The sequence below is a fragment of the Pelophylax lessonae genome (genome assembly GCF_965119305.1).
Source record: "Pelophylax lessonae genome assembly, chromosome: 1".
Lineage (NCBI taxonomy): Eukaryota > Metazoa > Chordata > Amphibia > Anura > Ranidae > Pelophylax > Pelophylax lessonae.
Window position 1 is genome coordinate 373,124,093 of NC_138768.1, and position 25,017 is coordinate 373,149,109.

Genomic DNA, 25,017 nt, shown 5'->3' on the forward strand with positions numbered 1-25,017 from the left:
ATTATACTAAAAATTGGGCTAACTTTACTGTTATTTTTTTTTTTTTTTATTCAAAAAAAAGTTTATTTTTTCCCCAAAAAAACTGTGTTTGAAAGACTGCTGCGCAAATACAATGTGACATCAAATTTTGCAACGATTGCCATTTTATTCTATTGGGGCTCTAATAATTGGTGTTCTAATTAATTTTCTAGCAAAATTACAAATTTAAACTTGTAAACAAAAAGTTCCAGAAAAGGCCTGGTCAGCAAGTCGTTAAGAAGTTATCTATAGTGTTGCCGGGTTGACTTAAAAGCTCTTTACACTGTGTAGCAGGAAATGGATCTGGTGAAGTCTGTTACTCTGGGTATCTGGGAATACAACTTCTAAAAAAGTAATAAATTGACTGATGCGTAATGTTCTTTCAGTCCCCAATTTTAGCCATGGACTCAGCCCTGGGGTGAAAAGCTGGCCCTCCCTGTCTCTGGGGGGCACTCCACCTGCTCCCAGAGTATATCTACCATATGTCTTAGTGAAAATACAGTATGCTTTATCTTTAATGTCTCTTCTTTCCTGACCAGCACAAAGAAAGCTCTTTCTCCTATAATATTGTATGCGTGCATTCAATGTATTCAAATAATGACTGGAACTTGTCTGGAATGCTCTGAAACAACTGTATGGGATGAGCACACTGTAGATGATATCATCAATGCTCCCAGGCCTTTCTTTGCTCTAAAGTTGGCACTATGCATCACAAATAGCACATCTCAGACATTCTCCATGTGCTTCTACAGAAATGGAAGAGTATCTGAAAATATGAATTCAGCTCCAAGACACGCTGCCAAAATGCTGTTCTGGGAAATTCAAGCCTATCTAGCCTTTTATAGCAGAAGAATTGCTTTTATTTACAGGCCAAAGTAAAAATGTGATGCTGTAAAAAACGGTCTTGTTCTGTAGGCATGCAGCTGGTTTAGATTAGTTCTTTAAATAAAGTGAAAGTTTTGTTTGTATACACATAGATATACAGTACATATCTAATATACTAACAAAGCAATTTGCATTTACTTTAAAAGGACAATAATGATAGCCTGTATTATAATGACTTCCATTTTTTCCATCTGAACAGAATTTGATCCAACACATGGCTTTGTTTACACTGATTGCTTACATTGGCATTTAATCCCACTTACCTCAAGGGAAAAATGAGACTAGTTCATTAAAAAATGAGAAAACCTTTTAAATTATGTTAACCATTTTAAGCCTGTTTTGGTGTTTTGTTGGTGCATTGTTATTAGTAAAAAGGAGGTTGTAGAGCTTTCATAAATATACCTATCCCTAATTTTTTGGCACAGTCTTCACCCACCAAGGGTGGGGCTAAGTAGATTGTGCTTTGTTTTTTAAGACTAGGTAGGGTGTGGAGTTATATCTCATATTTTCCTAGATATTTGGGAAAAGGTTTGGAATTATGGTTTTACTGACTGAACACAGACTTGAGTTTGAATCATTGCTTTTAAAATTGGAATGCTTTAGATTTTGCTTCTATTTATTATATAAGGCCTTTAACTGACATATTCAAAATTGTGTTAGATAACTTGCCCAAACACTGCAAAAGAACTTAATCTTAGTAAAAAGAAGTAGAAAAGTCCAACATTTTGTAATCAATTATAGTGTGTACATCAATTTTAGATGTATATTTATTTTTTGATTCATATAGAATATTCAAACAAAGAAGTCAGTGGTAGATGATTAAAGCAAGACAAGATTGAAGCAGACAAAAAATACATCCTGGGATGCACAACTTGGAGCCTTGGGCCTCTGTCAACGAGTAGAATATACCCAGCAAACCAAGTTTGCCTGAAAGAATCAGATTTGTCTTTAAGTGCAGCAGTTAAATCTTTCAAGTACATTATGTAATTTACTATAGCAAAAAATTGGACTACGTTGGGGGGGGGGGGGGGGGAGGGGGTGTTTCCATGTGCACGAAAATCAGGCTTTAGTTGCATTAGGAATGTGCACCAATAGAGATTTGTTGTATCTAGCTTCAGGTATTGGGGTGAGGTGAAGAAAGCATGCTGCATGGTTTAAAACATGGTCAATGTCTATCATCTTATGCATTATTTGGGAGTACCCCTGGCCCCACTGCATCTCCAACACCTATCCATGGTACTGTGAAAGATATGGGAGAAAACTAAGGGGGCCTTGTACCGCTTCAGGAGTTTAAAGTTTATTTCTTGATATTTTTGCCTATGGAGGTGCCATTTGAGAAATTAATATTATGGTCAATCTGCTTTGGGGTGAAGGAGATGTTATAGCTTGCTAAAAACAAATGGTGTGATTTAGAAGGAGTTCTCTTTGTGGGTCCAATTTCAAACAGATCTCCTCAAAAGGCTTAAGTGGCTGAGTGAAAGTCATATGTGTGGGAAGTGAATGGAATAAATTCTCTGCTGCGCTTGAATCAAAACGAAGGAGGGCAGGTATCCACCAACCTGAAGAAGAGGTGAAACTGTGCCCCTTGAAACAATTTTGCTTACCCATAGTTTAAAGATTTTATCATGGTCACTGAGAGGAATCTGGCAGGAAATATTGAAAAACACCTTGACAAGGCAGTTACCAGTTGGTGATTCAGTAAAGTGGAGAGTGCTAAATTTTCCGACCCAGGGTACACCCAGTAGAGGAAATGGTGCCAAAGTTTGTGATCCTGGGAACAGCACAAGTTAACAAGGTGGGTTGCCCATCCAAATGAATGAAATAGATTCCATGCATAGTATTTTCAGGACGTTCTGAGGGCTAGTGACTGGGAGAGTTAGTAAAAGACGTTGGGGTTTATTTACTAAAAGCAAATTCACTGTGCACTACAAGTGCACTTGAAATTGCAGTCACTGTAGATCTGAGGAGGACATGCAATCAAAATAAAAAACAGCATTTTTGCTTGCACATGATTGGTTGATAAAAATAAGCAGAGCTTCCCCTCATTTCAGACCTTACCCTCAGATCTACAGTGACTGCACTTGAAAATTGCACTTGCAGTGCACAGTGGATTTGCCTTTAGTAAATCAACCCCATTGTATTAACTGAACCACATGAGTGTGATTTTTTTGCCAGATTTCAAAACCCTGCCCGATCTTACATAGGAAAGGAGTAAGGTTAGGAGCTGGATTGTAAAGGAGGTTAGCAGGTATTTGTGTGCCAAGATATGTGATTGCTGATTGCACCCATTTGAAAGGAAAATATGGTCTCAGGCTGTCAGGTAAGTCAGGCAACATTCAGTGCCTCAAATTTCTGCAGTTTTTGTAGTTGGAGAAAGCCTAAAGTTTCTGCAGCAAAGTGAGAGGTTGGGTGGGATAAAATAGTAAATAATTGGCATAAGCTGCTACAGCTGTGACAGTTTTCACACTACTAACTTCTCCTATAGGATGCAGTGTTTGATCAGCTGACCTCATGTCAAAGGACTTAGACATTCCAGCACTTACCTCCCCACACATCCTTGCTGCCCTAAAACCTAAACCACTGCTAAAAATATGGTGGTACTTGCCTTTCCACAACTCTGGGTTCCCTACAAGTTTTTATATCAGGACAGAAGGGTGACAGGGGGCACGACTGTTTGTCCATTACCCCCTAAGGAGTTAATATACAGATCTGTCTGCCTGCAGATATGACCTTTTACTACAGCTCTGCTGTTACAGTACTAGAATCCTGAGGAGGCTCAAAACTGTGGATAGCTTAATGTCACAAGGAGGTTGTAGGGCAATGGCAATTGAAAAATAGATTTTGCACTGTTTCAAATTTAGGCCTGTTTTAACTTTACTGCAGGTTAGTTGCACACTTCAGATATTGCTTATGTTTATAATATTTGTAGTCACAAATGGCATGCTGCTTAGCTTCTCCAAAATAAAATACTTTACCCGTGCCAAAACTCTCTTCTCCACAAAGTGAACACCGCCCAGAGTCCATTAAATTTGCAAAATATTTCCAGCCAGTTGGAATTTCATACACTGGGACTTTCATTAATTTTGCAACTCTGCAACAGAAAGTCAGATAATCAATGAATATGCTTAGAAAATAATATCATAAACTTAGGTTGGGTGGCAAAATTTTATTTATTCTACTTATGTCTTGGAAGGAAGCTTGAGCTGAATGGTTCAAGCTTCAGATCCACAGAGAACCGCATTTACCATTCTAACATAGTAAACAAATAGAAGTAGCTGTCCGAAGAGGGTGAATGATCCTTGCAGATGATAATTGGTGTGAATTTTCTTTATTAGTGCTGTTAATAAATATATTTGCTTTAAAATGTTCTATAATATTTGATAATTATCACACCTTTAAGAAAAATTTGAATACAACAGGATCCCATGTTATTTTAAGACTTGGATGCCCTCTCCCTTACTGGAAGTCCATAGTTGGGGATTATTATCTACGTTCACCAACTAAGTAAACTGCTGTGCAGTAAACCTAAAACTTATTTATGTTTTTACATTCATTTACTGCAGCTTTGAAATGCATGTAAAATAAAGTCATGTTTATGAGTTTTTAGGTTTTGATGTTCCACTTATCTTAGAATTGTGCTGCATTTCCCTACATTAAAAGATACTTTCTGTTTTTGCTTATGTAAACTTATTGCATATGCATGCTCAATAAATGAATTCATAAAATTCCCATGGATAGATAGATAAATGAAATAGGTAAATGAAAGTAAACGCCAATCAGCATATATGGTTGCTGTGACTCCATAGAAAACGGAGCCTAACACTAAAGCTTTCCCTGCTCTTTCCAACATCTTGCCTTCCCTGCTATTTCTTCCTAGGAACCATACACATACCAATAGAAAAAAGACCATTGGAAAAATCCTGCAAACAAATATATCTGAAAATTTAATAAATTTTTCTCCGAAATATCATAGGGCATATTGTGTTCAGATCCTAAGACTTTCATGCTGTAGTGTGAGCAATTACTGTATATAAGCCGGGTAGTTGATTGCTTCTGCCTGCCTTTGGAAAACGTTTCCAGAAATAGAGTAGGAGGGTTGGCCACTGGGATATGAATATTTATCTGACCTCAGCCAATCCCTGGGAAGTAGGCCCAGAAGGCATGGCTGGGTAGAAAATAAACGTTTGGAAGGAGGGGCAGAGCAGAGAGCCGAGGACTGACAGTCACTGCTCTCTGCTCAGAACAGAGGGGAAAACTGAACGATCAGTAGTGTTTGATCACTCAGTTCTCAGTGGCAGCAGGGTACAGATGCAGCATTGTATCGATGCTACATTCACCAAGGCGAGTATAAACCCAAACGTATCTTTTATTTTAGTAACCAGTGAAACAAAAAATACCAAATTATGGATAACAAATATATATATATATATATATATATATATATATACACACACAGACACAGTATCTCACAAAAGTAAGTACACCTATCACATTATTTTAAAATGTTTTATTATATCTTTTCATGTGACAACACGAAATGACACTTTGCTACAATGTAAAGTAGTGAGTGTACAGCTTGTATACTAGGGTAAATTTGCTGTCCCCTCAAAATAACTTAACACACAGCCATTAATGTCTAAACCGTTGGTAACAAAAGTGAGTACACCCCTAAGTGGAAATTTCCAGATCGGGCCCAATTAGCCATTTTCCTTCCCCAGTGTCATGTAACTTGTTAGTGTTACAAGGTCTCAGGTGTGATTGGGGAGCAGGTGTGTTAAATTGGGTGTTATCACTCTCACTCTCTCATATTGGTCACTGGAAGTTTAGCATGGCACCTTATCTCAAAGAACTGTCTGAGGATCTGAAAGACCATTCAGCAGTTTAACAGGACAGGTTCCACTCAGAAAAGGCCTCGCCATGGTCCATCAAAAAAGTTACGTTCACATGCTCAGCATTATATCCAGAGGTTGTCTTTGGGGAATAGACGTATGAGTGCTGCCAGCATCGCTGCAGAAGTCGAGGGGTGGGGTTTCATTCTGTCAGTGCTGAGACCATACACCGCACACTGCATCAAATTGGTCTGCATAGCTGTCTTCCCAGAAGGAAGCCTCTTCTAAAGATGATGCACAAGAAAGCCCACAAACAGTTTGCTGAAGACAAGCAGACTAAGGACATGGATTACTGGAACCATGTTCTGTGGTCTGATGAGACCAACATAAACATATTTGGTTCAGATGGTGTCAAGCGTGCGTGGCGGCAACCAGGTGAGGGGTACAACGACAAGTGTGTCCTGCCTACAGTCAAGCATGGTGGTGGAAGTGTCATGGTCTGTGGCTGCATGCGTGCTGCCAGCACTGGGGTGATATAGTTCATTGAGGGAACCATGAATGGCAACATGTACTTTGACATACTGAAGCAGAGCATGATCCCCTCCCTTTGGAGACTGGGCCGCAGGCAGTATTTCAACATGATAAGGACCCCAAATACACCTCCAAGATGACTTCTGCCTTGCTGAAGAGGCTGAAGGTAAAGGGGATTGACTGGCCAAGCATGTCTCAGGACCTAAACCCTATTGAGCATCTGTGGGGAATTCTCACACGGAAGATGGAGGAGTGCAAGGTCTCTAACATTCACCAGCTCCATGATGCCATCATGGAAGAGTGGAAGAGAACTCCAGTGGCAACCTGTGAAACTCTGGTGAACTCCATGCTCAAGAGGGCTAAGCCAGTGCTGGAAAGTAATGGTGACCACACAAAATATTGACACTTTGGGCCCGATTTGGACTATTTCACTTAGGGGTGTACTCACTTTTGTTGCCAGTGGTTTAGACATTAATGGCTGTATGTTGAGTCATTTGGAGAGGACAGCAAATTTACACCATTATACAAGCTTGTACATTGTAGCAAAGTGTCATTTCTTCAGTGTTGTCACAAAAATGTGGGGGGTGTACCCACTTTTGTGAGATACTATGTGTGTATATATATATAAATTATTGCTAATACAAAGTCACCTTTAAATGTATGTCTATGCAATGCCAATACCTTTACATGAAGCCCTGTATTTGCGCCTGTTATGTCTATGCAGACGTTACATACATTTGTATTTTCTTGGAAATTCAATTAACAGCATTTAACCATAAATTATTGGCAATATACTGTATCTCTGCTGTGGATTAGTAAAAGCTAAGGTCATTCTTGCCAACTGTTTCGAATCCGCTGAGGCATCCCTATTATTTTGATGTCCCTCAGGCTGTCTTGCAGGGTCCAGGACACTTTCTAGAGTGGTAGCAGAGTGCTGAGTGCTTGAACGATCTGCACTTCAGCACCTGGCACTGCAAATTATGCTGGCACTGTCGACAAAGTGATCTTCTGCTTCACACTGACAGCAAAGTTGCTGTTGGAGGCAAGCAGAGAGACAAAGCAGTAACACAAGAACGTGTATTGAGGTAAGTAACCACTGAACTCCAGGGCAAACGTAGGCTTTATTCTTGCTTTGACTGACACTAACAAAAATTTTTATTTTTATTTTTTATTCTTTGCTTTGACAGACCCACAGACACCAGTGATATGGGGTTTATTTTCCTTACCCTGATAACAAGATTGGATTTACTTTAACATTCACTGACATCAATAATAAGGGTTTTATTTAATCTGATTAACATGAATAATATGAGCCTTTTTTCCTTCCACTGATAATAAAGATGGGGCCTAATTTAACATTCACCAACATCAATGATAAGGAGTTTATTGTATGCCACTGATACCAATGATATTGACTTTTCTTGGCTTCCGCTGATGGGGCTTGTTTTAACATTCACTGACACCAATGTGGCTTATTTTGTTTTGAACCCTTCAAGGTGTTCCTCCCAATTATTTTCAAACATTTAAAACTATGTAAAACAATTGAGGATTTGAGAAAGGGGCTTTCTCCGACAAATGTCATCCTGGTAACTGGCTTAGTGTCCTGTTCATTGGTGTCCCTTCAGTTTGTTCCGGGTCAGTGGCTGAGGACTTACGTGTTTTTGGTGACATCACTTCTTGGCTAGAGTCCCTTGGAGATTCTCCATCATGGCTTGAAGCCACCTATCTCCCTGTCCTTGCTGGATGTTTGACTGGAGATTCCACACTGCCACAGATGTGTGCCACACTGGCACACTACATCTGCTCTCAGCCTGTTAACTTTCCATCACTGTCTGGGATTACTGCTTAGCACCATGCAAGATCTATTTGATCACTTCAATAAACTTGGTACCTTTCTTGGACATTATTGTTTTTTGTAGAACTTCCTTTAGCCCAAGACTATGTGCATATGCTTTGAGTCCAGCTCTTACATTTCCCATTAATAGAAACACTTTTCTGTTATTTTTTTTTTACACTGGATTCAGTGCCTGTTTAGTGTTCTTTCTTGCCATTCATCTGTTCCACTACCCCAGTAGCCACTTTCAAGGCTGCCTATGCACCTGGCTCTACACCTGGCTGCAGTTAGAGTTGACATGCTTGTGTTGGGGTTCAGCGCCCAGCCTTTTTTGTATTTATTTTACCATTCACATTGACATCAACAATAAGGGATTTATTTATCCTATCAATGTGAATGATATGGGGATTTTTTTCTTACACTGATAATAAAGATGGGGCTTATTTTACCATTCACCAACATCAATGATAAAGGGCTTATTTTATCCCACTGATACCAATGATATCGGCTTTTTTTCCTTCCGCTGATGGGACCTATTTTAACATTTACTGACACCAATAGGGCTTATTTTATTTAGAATCCTTCAAGGTGTTCCTCCCAATTGTTTTCAAATGTTTGAAACTATGTAAAACAGTTTTTAACATCCAAAATGTCCTTTTCCCTTTGTGAAAAAGCTATGTAGACCCAGTACTAATGCAAGATAAACATTTTAGGCTTAAATAAAACATGAAGGTGTTTTTAAAAAAAGTTTCAGACGTTCCAAACATCTGAACTTTTTATGATGATAAATGTGTTACTATCACATGTGATACTGCAGCTTCATGCCCCATCTGTTGAGGGACCTTGGCCAAAATGTTTACTCCTCTGGATAAAGTAATGGGTTTCTGCTAAGAAGATGGATAAGAAAAGGCTAGTGCATTAAAATAATGGAACCCTAGCAATTGTGAATATACAGCATTGTGAATGAATGTGATTTTGAGTTCTCAAGAGATTTACATCTGGATACACCATTTGTTTTGCCAGCGGCTTTCACATGCTGGGATAACAATTACACATTCAGCAGAGTTAATCTTTTTCTTCCAATAGCTCTCTGACAAACAAGAAATCATTTGGTGGCATTTTCTGTTTTGATTAAGCTTGGCTTGTGCAAGTGAGGACAGTTGTACTTTGCTATACCTCTTTGAAATAGCATGTTATTTTACCAGCACGTCGCACCCCATGAACTTTATTTAAGCAAGGATATTACAATAAATAAAGCCACATGTGGAAATAAAAGATGATTTCCTCTTATTTTAAAACTTCCTTCCCATTTGCTGGTCTGTTTCACTCAGATTAAGTGCAAAATCTTTGATGATTAAATAAAACCATGTATGAGTAATTGAAAGCACTTAGAACTACTTACTGGTTTGAAGACTTTTAGAAAACCTTGACATAGCTTTCTTTTTTTTAAAGGAAGATCTATAGTTCTGTACTGTATGCAAAAAAGAAAAAGAGATGTTTTTCTTTCCATGGTATCCATGTCCGTGCCTCTCTTGTCTTGTCAATTTATTTATTTATTGACCAATATGTCTAGTATATTGACATGTGCTGCGTGATTGTGCTACATCATGTAGCCACTAATAAATTAATATTTGGTTACTAATTATTCAATTGGATAATTTTAAGACAGCATTTACCTCAATCAAAGTCCCACTGCCTCCTTTTTCTTTTTTGCATATAGTTCCAGGGATGGAGGTTTCTGCTGTGATGCTGCAGATCATTTTTATTTGTTACATAGTTCTGTACTGTATACATTCAAATGTTGTGTCAGTTTTTACAGTATGTGTACTGTATTTAGTGCCTCACTGCATAGCCTTGCAGAACCAATGAATAATTTTACTGATTAATATTATTACCATTACTAACAACTATCACTACCACTACTGCAACAATTGCCACATCTTCTTCTATCAGTAGTACTGCTCTTTTATAATTACTACTTATAATACAAATAATAAGGCTTCATTCAGACAGCGTTGACACCTGTTCCGCATGCAATTTGTTATTGCATCTGAATCCGCCCTGAGCTGTTTGCAGCCAGCTTATAGAATTGGAGGCAAAAGCAGCAGCTGCATGGAAAAAGCTGCATGTCAAAATCTGACATGCATGCAGGAGCAGGTGCACAGTCGCAAACCTGCACATTAGCAAACCTGCACCTGAAATAAAATATATACAAAACTACTATACATTTATAAATGTGCTCAATGCACTCAAGGCAGACCTGTACAAAATAGATTGAGACAAGCTGCTCTGGGTTTATTAGTACTCAAAAAGGCTCTTTCACCTGCTGAAAGTGTAAAGTGCAGGTACCTAGAGGTGCCAATGCAGCAGCTTCTTAAGCCTTGCCTCTCAAACCTTTCCTTTGTATTAGAATCCCAGGCTGTTGAGACAAAAACATCTTTGGCGCTTCCTGGTTAATTAGCAAAACTTACCAGCCCCTTCCTACTTCTAGTGTAATTGGCCAGTAAGGCCACCTATCATAGTGGTGAGCCAATAGGAATGCTGGAACTTTGCGTAGCAGAATGGAATTAGGCCACGACAGAAAGGTTTGGGAGGCTGCAGCAGACGTTTCATACCCCTAATGGGTGCTCACTGTATTGCAGAGGTTTGAAAGGACCGGGCAACTCAAATTCTCTTTGTAAGTATTTTTATCTAAGAAAAAATAGCAGTTACAACAATACAGTAATCATTGCTTTTGTCACTTTCAAATCACAAACCACGTATAATGGTAATATTATGTAAAACAATGATGCAGGGCTTACATACAGGAGGTTGTGTGAAGTGTGATTCCTTAAGTTGACCATAGATGGTTGGAATTTTAAATTCTCAGGAAAAGTATGGTCCAAGAAAATTTGTTTATTTTTCTAATCATTAGTGAGTCAAAACGGCATTTGATTTTGACCTCAGGGACATAAAAGTTTGAAGGAGCAGGATAGAAATTTTTTCTCGATTAAACTAATTTCTAACAGAGTTTATGTTTTTTTTCCGGTAAAGTCTATTTATTACATAATTAAATGTTAAAAGCAAACTAAATCCTTCAAACGCCTATCGAAAGTTCTGAGAATTTTTGTGCGAATTTTCCTAAGAATTTTGGTTCAAAAGTCTACCCATCTATGGCCAGCTTTAACTGTCCAAATAGAGTTTTCTTCAGAGGAGACTCCCCAACTAGGAGAATCTCTTCCACCAGTCAAGAACACTGGCTATGTGATTAAAGATATCTTTGCCACTGGCCTTTCTCCCAGATAAGACTGTGCTGAAACCTAACTCCTCTCTCCTCATCAGGAACCTTTCCCTGACAATAGGCTCACCTTTCTCTAACGGGAACCTTTCCAATACTTCCCACACTGGGCCCCCTTTGTGAAGAAGTACTTGCTATTTATTAGTGCTCTGCTTGAACGCTTGTGCCTACTTTTGAGGTGCACACTACCTAATGTTGTTACTTTGCACTGTTAGATTGATAAAGTATATTTTAGTGAGTTCTAGTCTTTTAGGCTGCTAGGAATGGGTTAAGGCTGCCAACTTCTGGGTGTTCGTGGCTCTGCCCCCTTGTTGTGGGCTATTTGTAGAAGGAGAGGCAACCTAGCTGGGTCTTTGGCACAAAGCAGACTGCAGCCACATGTAACCCTACTCTTGGGGGGCTCCCCCTTGGTGGGTACCCAGTCAAGGTATTGAAATTGAATCTAGAACTGTACTTTGCTCTATTTGAAGGTATGAACTGGGGGAAACTGAGAATAGGACTAACTAGAGTTCTCTATGGAGGAATCTGTACGAGTGTTTCATATGGTTCTGTCTTATTTACAAGTAAAAGTTTTAAAGTTCTAAAGTGCCTGGACTGAAATTCCTTGGAAAGATGTGCATGCAATGTGTATAAAAGAACAGTTTATAATGGGGATGAGGAGGAAGTGGTGAAGAGACAGACGATTAGCATGCAGTGGAGCCGGAGGAGGAGAGACTATATTAGTGTTGTTGGATTAACAGTTGTCTTGCTATTTCTATGTGTGAGAAACTCAGGTACTTTTTATGTGTGATCCCTTTTTTTTTATCACTATGTATGTGATAAATTCATAAAGGAATATTACCACCATATTTCATGATAAGAAAAGAGATACTGTAAATAAGACCTCTTCCTTATTGGAGTGAATTGTGTTGCATGTGTAATTATTGTGTCACAGACAAAATTCTGCCTATGGCAATTCTGCAAAAGACTTATATATCTTACAGACAGTTACATTAATCTGTCATAAATTGCACCATGTGTTCATGGAGAGGGATCATGAGAGAAAATCATGGATGTAACCTACGTAGTAAACCAGTCAGAAAAGAGAAAGCCCCTCAAAAATCAAATGTTCACCTAATAAACCCTTGAAAGATTGTATGGCTCTTTTAGCAGAAAATTACTCAGCACAAAAAGCTATATCTAAGGTTAGGCTCAGGGATGAGCCAACGGTTCAGTCTACAGTAAATCTAGGTTGTTGGAGACCTTAGCTGCTACTCAGGAACTGAGAGTGTTCTTGCAGAAATTACCTGGCTGAACTAATATTTACCATGACACAGTAACTGAGCCTTATATCAAAGTAAAGTTAAGCTCTTAGTAAGTACCTGAAGCTCAGGAAAAAAAAGCAGTTCCAGAAGAGGTACAGAAAATGTTAGACCTTGGGGCTATAGAGGAATCTAACAGCAAATGGTCAAGCCCCATAGTGATCATCTCTAAGCCAAATGGCAGCCTCAGGTTCTACAACGACTTCAGTAAACTTAATTAATTATCCGAATATCCATGTTCATCCCATGTGATGGGGTCCTGCCAGGTACATCATCACCTCCAATCTCCAAAACAGCTTTTGTGACACCAAATGGGCTGTGCCAGTACCTGGTCCTCCCTTTTGGTTAACATGGGACCCCAGCATAGTTACACAGTTAGTCAGGTTGAAAATAGACACTGGCTCAACCAATAAAAAACAACAAAAAAAAAAAAAAACAGTAAAGAAAACCCACCCATACAATGCCATATACACAATCCTATACACGCAGTTGATCAAGAGGAAGGCGAAAAAACCCCAGCAAAGCATGATCCAATTTGCTACAGCAGGGGAAAAAAATTCCTTCCTGATCCCCCGAGATGCAATTGGATATTCTCTGGATCAACTTTACCTATAAATATTTGTACCCATTTATATTATGTACACCCAGCAAAGAATCCAGGCTTTTTTTAAAGCAATCTAGTGAGCAAGCTAGAACCACATCTGAAGGGAGTCTATTCCACATTTTCACAGCTTTTACGGTGAAGAAACATTTCCATATTTGAAAAAAAATCAGTTTTCCTCTAGACATAAAGAGTGCCCCCTTGTCCGCTGTGTTGACCTTAAATTGAATAACTCAACACCAAGTTCACTATATGGACCCCTTATGTATTTATACATGTTGATCATATCCCCCCTTAGCATGATTCTATAGAGTGATAGATAGCATTCTTAAAGTGGTTCTAAAGGTTGAAGGTTTTTTAACTTCATGCATTCTATGCATTAAGGTAAAAAATCTTCAGTATGCAGCTTCCCCCGTAGCCCCACCCAATACGATCCCACGATATGCATGAGTGTGATTGCTCACCCATGTTTCTGCCTCCTCATTGGCTGTGAAACAGCGGTGGGAGCCATTGACTCCCACTGCTGTCAATTACAGCCAGTGAGAAGGGAGCAGGGTGGGGCTGAGCCCCGTTCTGTGTGTTTTATACGAGTGCCCCCATAACAAGCAGCCAGGAGCATGGGGACCTAGGAAGAGGAGGATCAGGGCTGCTATGTGCAAAACCATTGCACAGAATTTTCATAATTTTTTTATTTGAGGGTTAATAACTTGATTAGAGATGGTAGGTTATGGGGTGCCCACTTGATTTCAACAAACTTCAGCAAAACTTCAGGGACATCTATATACAGTCTCCTTCATGCTCTTCCTGCACATTCACATGCTTGCTCCAGCAAAATAACTCTGATTGATCTGACAGGCTTTCAGTTAGATTAGCAATAGCCCATTACAGGCAGGAACTCGTAGCCCCTTTTGTGTAGCACAGATGTAGTGAAACAGCTTGTAACTTCTCCTCTGTGGCCACTGATCCCAGCACCACCTCTTCAGGCACTGCCAACCCATCTAGCTGTAGCTGCCCCTGTCCACCAGCCCTGCTGGCTGTCTTTCCACACCAATCCACCCGACTGACTCTCAAGAGATCTCTAGGGGAAAGCTGAAGACTTAAGCACACCACTGTCTTCAAGGGAGTCAACTACATGTGGCAGTCTCCCCCCTTTTTTAGTCCCCACAGTGTTGCACACTTTATCCTCTCTCTTGCTCCCGTGTATCCAGGAAAGACTCCCTCTCATGTGTTTTGGCATGATCCTTTCAGCACCCAAGCCTAGGCTCAAGGCAGGACACCAGTCTAGGGGGTTCACCTGAAGGGTCACGACAGCTTCCCCATAACTGCATCTCCATCTTCCATCTGACTCCCCTCTTCTGGCATGGCCCATGTCTATTTATTAGATATTCTTTGCCCCCTGCCAGCCCATTACTGGAGATTGGCTGAGGTCTTAGAAATATGCATGGCAGCTCCTCCTAGCCCCCGCCCTCTAGTTCCAGAAGATTCTCCAAACTTCTAGACCAGGAGGAGGCACCAGAGAGCTGTCATGATGAGTCATCCAGCCCTGAACTCTAATAAACCCTTACCCAATTAAGACTCACCAGCTTAAATGTGAGTCAGAGCATGGTTTTCCTACACTCACTTCTAGCACAGACTAGAGGGTGCTACATTATAAAAAAAAAAAAAAAGAAAGCTTTAGACTTTATTATCACGTTAAGGATTGTAGGATACTACTAAAAGTTTGCGCTTACATAGTTACTATAGCAGCTCCATTTATTGATACCCTCAAAGGTAGCAAGTTCATTTTATGGAAATAGAATGAGGCAGAAGGAGTTTTTCAAGAGCTAAAGGCAATATTGTGTAAGGGACCAGTGTTAATCACTTGAAATTTCAGTTAAGAATATACTGTATATATGCTCTCCTTTGTATGCAACTACTAATCTACACATTTGCAGTGGATTATGACTGCCTGAAAAAATGGAACAGGACAACAACTGAGCTGTTCTTCAAAGCAACCAATCAGATATCACTGAAGAAAGAAATTTGGCTGCTTACTTAAAGAAACTGTTCCATTTTATATTCAGTTTTTTTTTCTTTCATTTATTTGTTTATTTCATTATATTTTTTTGAAGTTCGGCTCTGGGTATATATCTGAAATAACTGTGTATTGTACAACCTTTTTACAATGAACATTTGGAGAAACTGAATCAGACCTAGGCCAATTCAGCACTGAAATTGTGGTGACACTTGATTGTTATGAAGGTGATCCAGGTTGGAGACTGAACTTAGACTGGGAAACCACGTGGCATGGAAAATGCATGAGCTTTATTTGACTATTTGTAACTTAATGGTCCACATTGTCTGATAAGAGGCTCTGTTTGGTTACACACGGTGGTGGAAACACTGTTTTTACACCAGGAAGTAGAAGGGTGGAGACACCTTCAGTCAAAACACACAAACTGCTATACAGTAAACCCCCCTCCATTGCAGGGGTTACATTCCGGACCCACCCGCGAAAAGTGAAAATCTGCGAAATAGAAAGACCCTATTAAAATACACTGTAGGCATGTTTTTTTCACTGTCACTGTACCTTTAAAAGCATTTTAAGGTCTTTAAACACACTTTTAAAACAATAGAAACTAATTTAAACAGAGCAAGAGCTATGGAAAACACAAAAATATTTAATTTTCAATGATTTATATAGTAAAATAACATTACAGAAAAAAACGCAATATACCGGGACCGCAAAAACTGAACTGCGATAGAGTGGGGGTTTACTGTATATCACAGATTACAGTAAACCCCCGTTATATCGTGGTTCAGTTTTTGCGGTCCCGGTATATTGCATTTTTTTCTGTAATGTTATTTTACTAATTAAATCATTGATAATTAAATATTTTTGTGTTTTCCATAGCTCTTGCTCTGTCTCTCAGTATATTTTATGTGTTTAAATTAGTTTCTATTGTTTTAAAAGTGTGTTTAAAGACCTTAAATGCTTTTAAAAGTACAGTGAAAGTTATAAAAACATGCCTACAGTGTATTTAAATAGGGTATTTCTATTTAGTGGATTTTCACTTATCGCGGGTGGGTCCAGGAACGTAACCCCCGCAATGGAGGAAGGGTTTACTGTGTTTCACAAGTGGAAATCTTATGAACTTTTGCACAACCACCTGCACTTTAATGTGTTATTGGCTATACATTTGCATTTATGCTTGTATTTGTTTTATATTAATGCACTTTGTGGTTTGTACTTTAGGAAATTAGTGCTGCTTTTGGATATGTTGAATGTGCAATAAACACTTTTAACTAATCATATTTCAGTTTGCAGCTAAATATGAACTTTGTTTTGGCTTTTGTGTCTGCAACCTCGTGATATGGATAACGAGACATGTGTGTGCTGGAGTGCAAGGAGTGCAAATCTCTTTGTGACGTGGGATTAAATCTAACTTATTTGAGTAATCTGGTATACAGTCACAACAAAACTGTGATTTGTGTTTTTCCGAATTTTCGCAAATACTATTATTTAACCACTTGCCGACTGTGCACTGTACATTTACGTCGGCAAAGTGGCTCTCCCAGGCAGAATCACGTCAATAAACGTAATCTGCCTGTTAGGAGCTAGGGGGCACGCTCCCGCCCCCGATCGTCAGCGGGGAAGCCAGTGCGGGTGTCAGGCGGCTCTGATTGCCGCATGACACCGGTGATCTCCCCCCACTGACAGAGAAGGATGGTCGGCTGATGTAAACACAGCCGTCCGTCCTTCTCCCTCCAATGATCACAGAGGCTATGTGATCCTTCTATATAGGATTGCATGTCTCTGTGATCATCTCACAGCCACGCCCCCCACAGTTAGAATCACTCCCCTAGGCTTACATTTAACCCCTTGATCACCTATACTGTTAACCCCTTCCCTGCCAGTGTCATTATTACAGTAACAGTGTATATTTTTAGCACTGATTACTGTAGTAATGTCACTGGTCCCCCCAAAAGTGTCAAAAATGTCAGTTAGGGGTCCGATCTGTCCGCCGCAATGTCGCAGTCCCGCAAAAAATCGCAGATTGCCACCATTACTAGTAAAAAAAAAAAAAACAATAAAAATGACATAAATCTTTCCCGTAGTTAGTAGACGCAATCAATTTTGCATAGACCAATAGAAATGCACTTATTGTGATTTTTTTACCAAAAATATGTAGCACAAAACAAATTGGCCTAAAATGTTAAAAAATATTGATTTTTAATTTCTTTTTTTGGGAATGTCATATAGCAGAGTGTGAAAAATATATTTTGCAAAATTGTTGCTCTTTTTTTGTTTATAGCGCAAAAAATAAAAATCGCACAGGTGATCAAATACCACCATAAGAAAGCTCTATTTGTGGGAAAAAAGATGTCAACTTTATTTAGGTATAGCGTTGCACGACCGCTCAATTGTCCGTTAAAGTAACGCATTTGCCGAATCAAAAAATAGGGCCTGGTCATTAAGGGGGAAAATCCTCCGGTCTGAAAGTGGTTAAGAAACAATATTTAGAAACATTTCATATTGATATGTTAATATGCTATGATTTAAGTTGTTACCAATAAAGTCTCAATCAGGGTTATTGATTTTTTTTTTTTATGGATCTCCCTTTAACATTTCCTACATTGAATGAAATGTTCTTTCAAAAAAAGAATCACACTCCATATTGTAGTCTTGTAAATTGAATGAACTATAGGATCCAATAGTGGCAAATGTACGCAACTTTCACACAATGTAGAAGTACTAATTAAATTATTTGTTTGGGGTTCTCTTCCTGTGCTAAGGAATACTGGGTGGTACTGCTATGTCTTCCCCTCTCTCCCTCCTCCCTCTTACCCCCCCCCCCCCCCAGGGCGATTTATACTGACTGTCTCCTATTTTTTTTTTAAAGAAACTTTATTCAATAGTAGGAATGCAAGAAATAATAATGAACAACATTTTTTCACTTTCTATAGGTAACAGCTGATTAACATTCAGATCTGTGAATTGGCACTATATGTGCAAGATACCATCAGTTAATCAAGGCAAAATACTAGAACCCTAGTTGGATGTAGGGATGATCGAACGGTTCGGGTCGACCATCGGTTCGACCCGAACATTGGCTGTTCGAGGTTCGGCCGAATTTAGAACTTTTTGCTGAAAAAGTTCGGAATTCGGCAACCAGAACCAACCAAAATGCAATGGGACAGGAAATGGGCTTTAAAAGCCCGTGATTGGACCAGAACCATTAGTAAAAGCCAATTGAGGGGGCAGGAGAATTCTAGGAATGTGATTGGAGTGACTAGGGGGGTCCCTAGACCAATCATTAGTGAATACGCCCCCCAGTATATAAGATAGCCCCGGCAAATTCCTAGCATTGTAATACAGGGACATGGAAGAGAGTGGAAGCAGTTCTGTTAAATTTGCTTCAAAAGTGTCATTTAGCATTTATTAGTGTGAGGAAAGGGATATCTAGTGTAGTTAGAGTGCTCTTTTACACTTTAGTTAGATGCAAAAATTTAGTTTCTGTAGGGAAAGTGTTAAGTGCCAGGGTGACCGTAATGTAGTGTAGGGTGAACTGACACCGACTGCTATGGCAGGGTGACCAAACCATTCCATGTCAGGGTGACCGCTATAGAGAAAACATTGTTTCTCTTAAGTCACATTCAGTGCACTGATATGGCTTCTCACCAGTCAGCTTGCTTTTTGGCTGCAGGCGTTGATAGGGATTTTTTGAGGACATGTTTGGAGTCAGGCATGACATCTGAACATGTGTATAGGGGGTATATATACACACCCATGTATGTATATATACACCTGCACATATATAGGTGTGAAAGGAGCAGAACACTATACTTGCGCTAATTAAATAATTAACAGGCATATGGCTCCGCTCCTATAACACCTATATATGTGTAAGTGTAAAATACATATAAGGATGTGTGTACATATATACCCCTATACAGAAGTTCAGATGTTTTGCCTGCCTCCAAAGAACCCAAAAAAATGCCCAAAAATCGCTAGCGCCAAAAAAAAAAAAACACCCAGGTGTGTTGTTGCAGGCATTGTTTTGGGGTTTTTGGAGGCAGGCAAAACATCTGAACTTCTGTATAGGGGTATATATGTACACACACCCTTATATGTATTTTACACTTACACATATATAGGTGTTATAGGAGCAGAGCCATATTAGCGCAAGCATATATTTCTGCTACTATCACACCTATATATGTCTAGGTGTATATATACATATAATTATGTCTGTATATATACCCATATACACAAGTTCAGATGTTTTGCCTGCCTCCAAAGAACCCAAAAAAATGCCCAAAAAAACGCTAGCGCCAAAAAAAAAAAAAACGCCCAGGTGTGTTGTTGCAGGCATTTTTTTGGGGTTTTTGGAGGCAGGCAAAACATCTGAACTTGTGTATAGGGGTGTATATATACACACATACTTGTATGTATTTTTACACTTAAACATATATGGGAGATGCGTGGTCACCTGCCCCTCCATATAAACTTTGAAATGGCACTATTAATTTGCTTTGCATCTTTATGTTTAATCAGTATCGGGATAGTTTGTAGTGGATATAATAACCGGGCAAAGCTGACCATTTTAACTAGCTGACATTGTCCCAAAAGCGAAAGAGGCAGATCCATCCAACTATCTAGTTCCTGGTAAAGCTTCTGGAAGAGTGGGGGGTAGTTCAAGGTATAAATGGAGGAAGGAAGTTTGCCTATCTTAATCCCCAAATACGTGATGTGAGATGAAGCTAATGTAAAGGGAGAGGAGAAAGCCCAGATAGGTCTAGACGTGGTACCCAAGGGGAGAATCTCGCTGTTTGAATAATTGATTCTAAGGCCCGAACACAGTTTGAATCTATCAAACATAGAAATAATAGTCTGCATGTCCAGTGCAGGGTTATGGGTGAAGATCAGGACTTCGTCCGCAAAAAGGGAGATGCGGAGCTCCCGAGGCCCAACCAAAATACCATGCAGAGGGGAAACCTCCAGGAGGTACCTGGAAAGGGGTTCCAGTGCCAGGTTGAAGAGCAGCGGGGAAAAGGAACAACCTTGCCTCGTGCCCTTAAAAAGGCGAAATTCATCGGTGAGAGATCCCGCCACCCACAGCCTGGCCGCAGGAGAGGCATACATGGTCCTGACAATGTGCGTAAAGGGCCACAAGAAAGCCAAAGGCCTTGAGAACTATGGAAAGCCAGTCAAAACTCACATTGTCAAAGGCCTTCTCCCCGTCCAGGGTGATGATCACCAGGTCTGCCTCCGAGCGTATCCTAGCTTGGTCAAGGGCCAGAAGAACTTTCCGAATATTGGATGCGGCCGACCTCCCCTTGGTAAATCCGGATTGCGCCGGATGTATCAAAGAAGGCATAATCTGTGCCAGCCGGGATGCTATGATTTTAGAGAGGATCTTTACATCTAGGTTCAAGAGGGATATTGGCCTATAAGAACCGGGTTCTAGGGGGTCCTTTCCTTTTTTTGGCAAGGAGTTTAGTTGTGGCCTGGTTACCAGTGGGGGGATAAGAACCTCCAGACCAGATGGCCGAGTAGACCTCCAGTAGGGTGGGTACTATGACCTCCAGAGTGGACTTGTAATATTCCCCTGTAAGCCCATCAGGGCCTGGGGCCTTGTTGGAAGCTAGCTGTTTACTTTCAATAGTTTTTATTGAGTTTAAAGCATACATTCAAAAATAAAGTCATGTGATAAATGTAGCTAAAAGTCATAAAACAAAATACAGAACATGAACAGGTAACGCATAGGTAAAGTCAAAGAGCATAGGTTGTAACAGCAACAATATTGCATAACAGTCAGACATAACACTTCATCAGCAAAGTGAATACAGATAATCCTCACATGGTGGGGGTATAGTACCGGCTGTGGGTCCTTATGTGCCAGTCCTTGTGGAATCTGGCTCCCCGTGAAACTGAATAAGCGTAGGCTTTTTCTAAAGAATACTGGAGATTGACTAGTTTCACCACCTCCAGGTGAGATGGGGCCACTGGCTGCCTCCAGTGTCTTGCTATGGATGTTCTGGCTGCTGTAAGAACATGGCAGTACACCGTTCTCATGTCATGGGGGACGTTGTCCAGCCCCAGTGAGAGAAGGGCCATGGACGGGTTGGGTTTAAGGAGAATCCCGGTGAGATCGGACAGAAGTTCAAATACCCTTCTCCAATAGCTAGTCAGTCCTAAACAGGACCAGAAAACATGTAGAAGTGTGCCGGGTTGGTCACAATGGCACTAGCAAAGTGGACTATGGGTAGAGTAAATCTTAGATAGACGGTATGGCGTGAGATACCATCTAGTGATAAGTTTTTGTGTCTGCTCCCAGTGGTTAACGCATTGGGTAGTACTATGAGAGGAGCAGATAGCTTGTTGCCATTTCAAGTCGGAGAAGGTTAGTTGAAGCTCCTCCTCCCACTTGATCATGTGTGAGGTCTTCACAAACCAAGTTTTTTGTCCAAACATATTATAAAACAGAGAGAGATACCTTTAATGGGGGACACAGGGTCCGTAAGGAATTTCCATAGTGATTCAGGGAGGTAGAGGGTGGGGGGGGGATTTCCGCAGAAAACTAGATATACCGTTATAGGCATAGGCAGCCCGTGTATGTAGAGCAAACTCTTGCTGAAGGTCCATAAATGGTCGAAGGGAGTTTGCTTGATAAAGTTGTGATATCTTGAGTATACCCACGGACAGGAATTGGGTAGTGGAGGAGTACGGGATCAATACGTTTAATACCGACATTGGAAGGGGAATCTGCACAGTAGGTTTAACATGAGGGAAGTGTGTACGGAGAAGTCTCCAAGACTGAATAGAGGCTTGGGTTGTGATCGGCAAGGCGGAAAGGTTAAGAGGTTTCCACATGTCAGCCAGCCGTAAAAGACTAAGGTCAGATGTCTTAGATAATGTGGCTTCAACGGGAATCCAAGGAAGGGACTGTGGGTTTCTAAACCAGTGTCGGAGTGGCGCTAACCTGGCCGCATGGTAGTAGTCCACAATATCCGGCAAGCCCAAACCCCCCACCCGTTTATGACAGATCATGTGAGAGTACGTACATCGCGCTCTCTTTTTCTGCCATACAAACGCCCTTAGCACTTTTGAGATAGGATCTAAGTATTTCTTGGTAATGGGTATCGGGAGTGTGCGGAAGACGTAGAGAATTTTCGGGAGACACAGAATTTTGAAGGAGGCTATTCTGCCAGCCCAGGAGAGCTCCGAGGACCTAAGTTTAGCTAAGTCAGTGGAAATGGATGAGATTAAGGGTTTCAGGTTGGAAGAAAGGAGATTAGAGGTTGGGAACGATACCTGGATACCAAGGTATGGCAGGGACCTAGAGGTCCATATGTAGGGTAGTAACGCTTGAAGGTGCTGAAGTGTGGAGGGGTGGACATTCATGTTAAGAATAACAGATTTACCAAAATTAACCTTGTAGTAAGAAACATGGCTAAAAGCATATAGTATCTGATGTACTGTGGGAAGGGACACAATAGGGTTTGTCAGGCTTAAAATGACGTCATCCGCAAATAACGTGATAACATGGTTGTTGAGGCCCAATTTAAAACCCGAGACCATGGAGTCCGTCCGAAATGATTCAGCCAAGGGTTCGATTAACAAGTTAAAAATGAGGGGTGACAGCGGGCAGCCCTGTCGCGTTCCATTGGTGATGGAGAACGATTTGGACAATGTCCCAGCCGATAGCACTTTAGCCGACGGCGTGGAGTAGAGGGCCAATATTGACGATTAGATAGGTCCAGAGAACCCAAATTTCTGTAGGGCCACCTTCATGTATCCCCAATGAACACGATCAAACGCCTTCTCTGCATCAATGGAGAGAAGCAGAGAAGGCGTTTTAGTTTTTTCGGCATGGTGCAGCAAGTTTATGACACGTCTAGTAGCGTCAGGTGCCTGACGCCCCCTGACGAACCCCATCTGATCACTCCCAAGCAAGGAAGGTAAAATCTGTGCTAGGCGGTTAGCGATGAGTTTGGCATATAGCTTGACATTGTTATTCAGGAGAGAGATTGGCCTAAAATTGGCAGGTGTTGTAGGGGGTTTGCCAGGTTTGGGGAGGGTGGTAATGTTAGCTTGCAACATCTCGCGTGGGAAGTGCCCTGCGCTGTCGCCTCAGAGAAGACGCTAAGTAAGTGTGGGGAGAGTATGTCTTGAAGGGAACGATAATATTCATTTGTCATGCCGTCGGGGCCTGGCGATTTGTTCATGGGAAGGGAGCGAAATGATTTGGCTAGTTCTTGGGCCGTAAAGGGGCTGTTCAAGAGGGAGAGAGCTTCAGCAGAGATGGCAGGTATTTTCAGGTGTCGGAGGAACGCTTGAATGTCCTCGTCCGTAGGTTGAGAGGTGGAGGAGTCAGAGTGTAGATTATAAAGGGTGCTATAATAATCAGCAAATGCGTCAGCTATTTTCTGGGGGTGTGTCAGTTTTTGATTGGTGAGTGGGTGGAAGATATGATCAATTTTGGTCTTGGTTCTTTTAGCTTTAAGTCTGGAAGCCAAAAACTTCCCGGCTTTGTTGTGGGATGCATAGTATCTTAGGCGAAGGCGCGCCATCATATTATCGTGTTTTTCTGTCAGGAGTCTACGAAGGTCTAATCTGAGGGTGGACAGTTGGGCAACATTTGCGGCAGAGGGAGTCTTTTTTTTGATATCGTCTAGTTCTCTTATTTGGGTAGTGAGTTCAGTGAATCGAAGTTGGAATTTTTTCTTTAGCCTGGAGCCTAGTTGGATAAGTAATCTCCTAGCAAACGCCTTATGGGCATTCCATAGTATGAATGGGTCTATGCCAGGAGTGGCATTATTAAAGAAAAACTCACGCAGTTGGGATTGTAAGTGTTTGAGGGAGTCCGGGTCCGAAAGGATGGAGTTATTACATCTCCAGATGAATATGGTCGGGGAAACAGGCTAAACTGACAAGGACATATGAACGGCAGCATGATCCGACCACGTAATGGGGGAAATGGACGTGTGCAGAACATGGGGGACAATGGAAGTGTCTACTAGAAACATATCGATCCTCGTGTAAGTATTGTGACTTGCCGAAAAGAAGGAGTAATCCCTTTCCTCAGCGTGTTGATAACGCCACACGTCGTGGAGCCTCTCCGAATGAATAAGGGATGCAAGAGTGGGTGCGGATGATTTCCCTCTGGAGGACGCATCAACGGCGTGATTCGCTACCAAATTGAAGTCCCCACACATAATCAACCTGCCCGTTTTAAGCTTATTAACCTTACAACAGAGTCTGTGCAGGAATCGCAGTTGGTGTACATTAGGAGCATAAACATTAACTAGAGTATACATACAGCCATCTATAGTACAATTAATGATAAGGTATCGTCCCTCGATATCCTGCACCACCTTAGAGTAGGTGAAGGACACCGAGTCACGGATAGCCACCATTACACCTCTCTTTTTTTTGGAAGCGGAAGCCTGGAAGACATGGGGAAAATTCTGGTGCGTGCACTTCGGGGCATGCCCCTGCTTAAAGTGCGTCTCCTGTATAGCCAGAATATCCGCTTTGTGGGACTCGGCTTCTTTCCACATGGATAAGCGCTTCACCGGATGGTTTAAGCCCTTAACATTAAGGGATAGCAAATTCAAAGACATAATATCATGAACAGATGAACAATATCAGCGAAATCATCAGCGAGAGAGGGAAAAATGCCCACTTGTTGCGAGCAGAAACGAGCACAGGGGAGGTGAACAAGTGGTACCTGACTGACGCACATAGTGTGAGT

At 40.8% G+C, this 25,017-nt stretch overlaps 1 protein-coding gene across 1 annotated transcript in view; it reads right to left on the reverse strand.

Moving 5' to 3' along the window:
• PGM5 (phosphoglucomutase 5) overlaps positions 1-25,017 on the reverse strand; it is a 179,264-nt gene that overhangs the window by 77,613 nt on the left and 76,634 nt on the right. Inside the window, exon 7 of the mRNA XM_082245045.1 lies at positions 3,879-3,994. Coding sequence (XP_082101171.1) covers positions 3,879-3,994 — 116 coding nt within the window. The remainder of the gene's footprint in view (positions 1-3,878; positions 3,995-25,017) is intronic.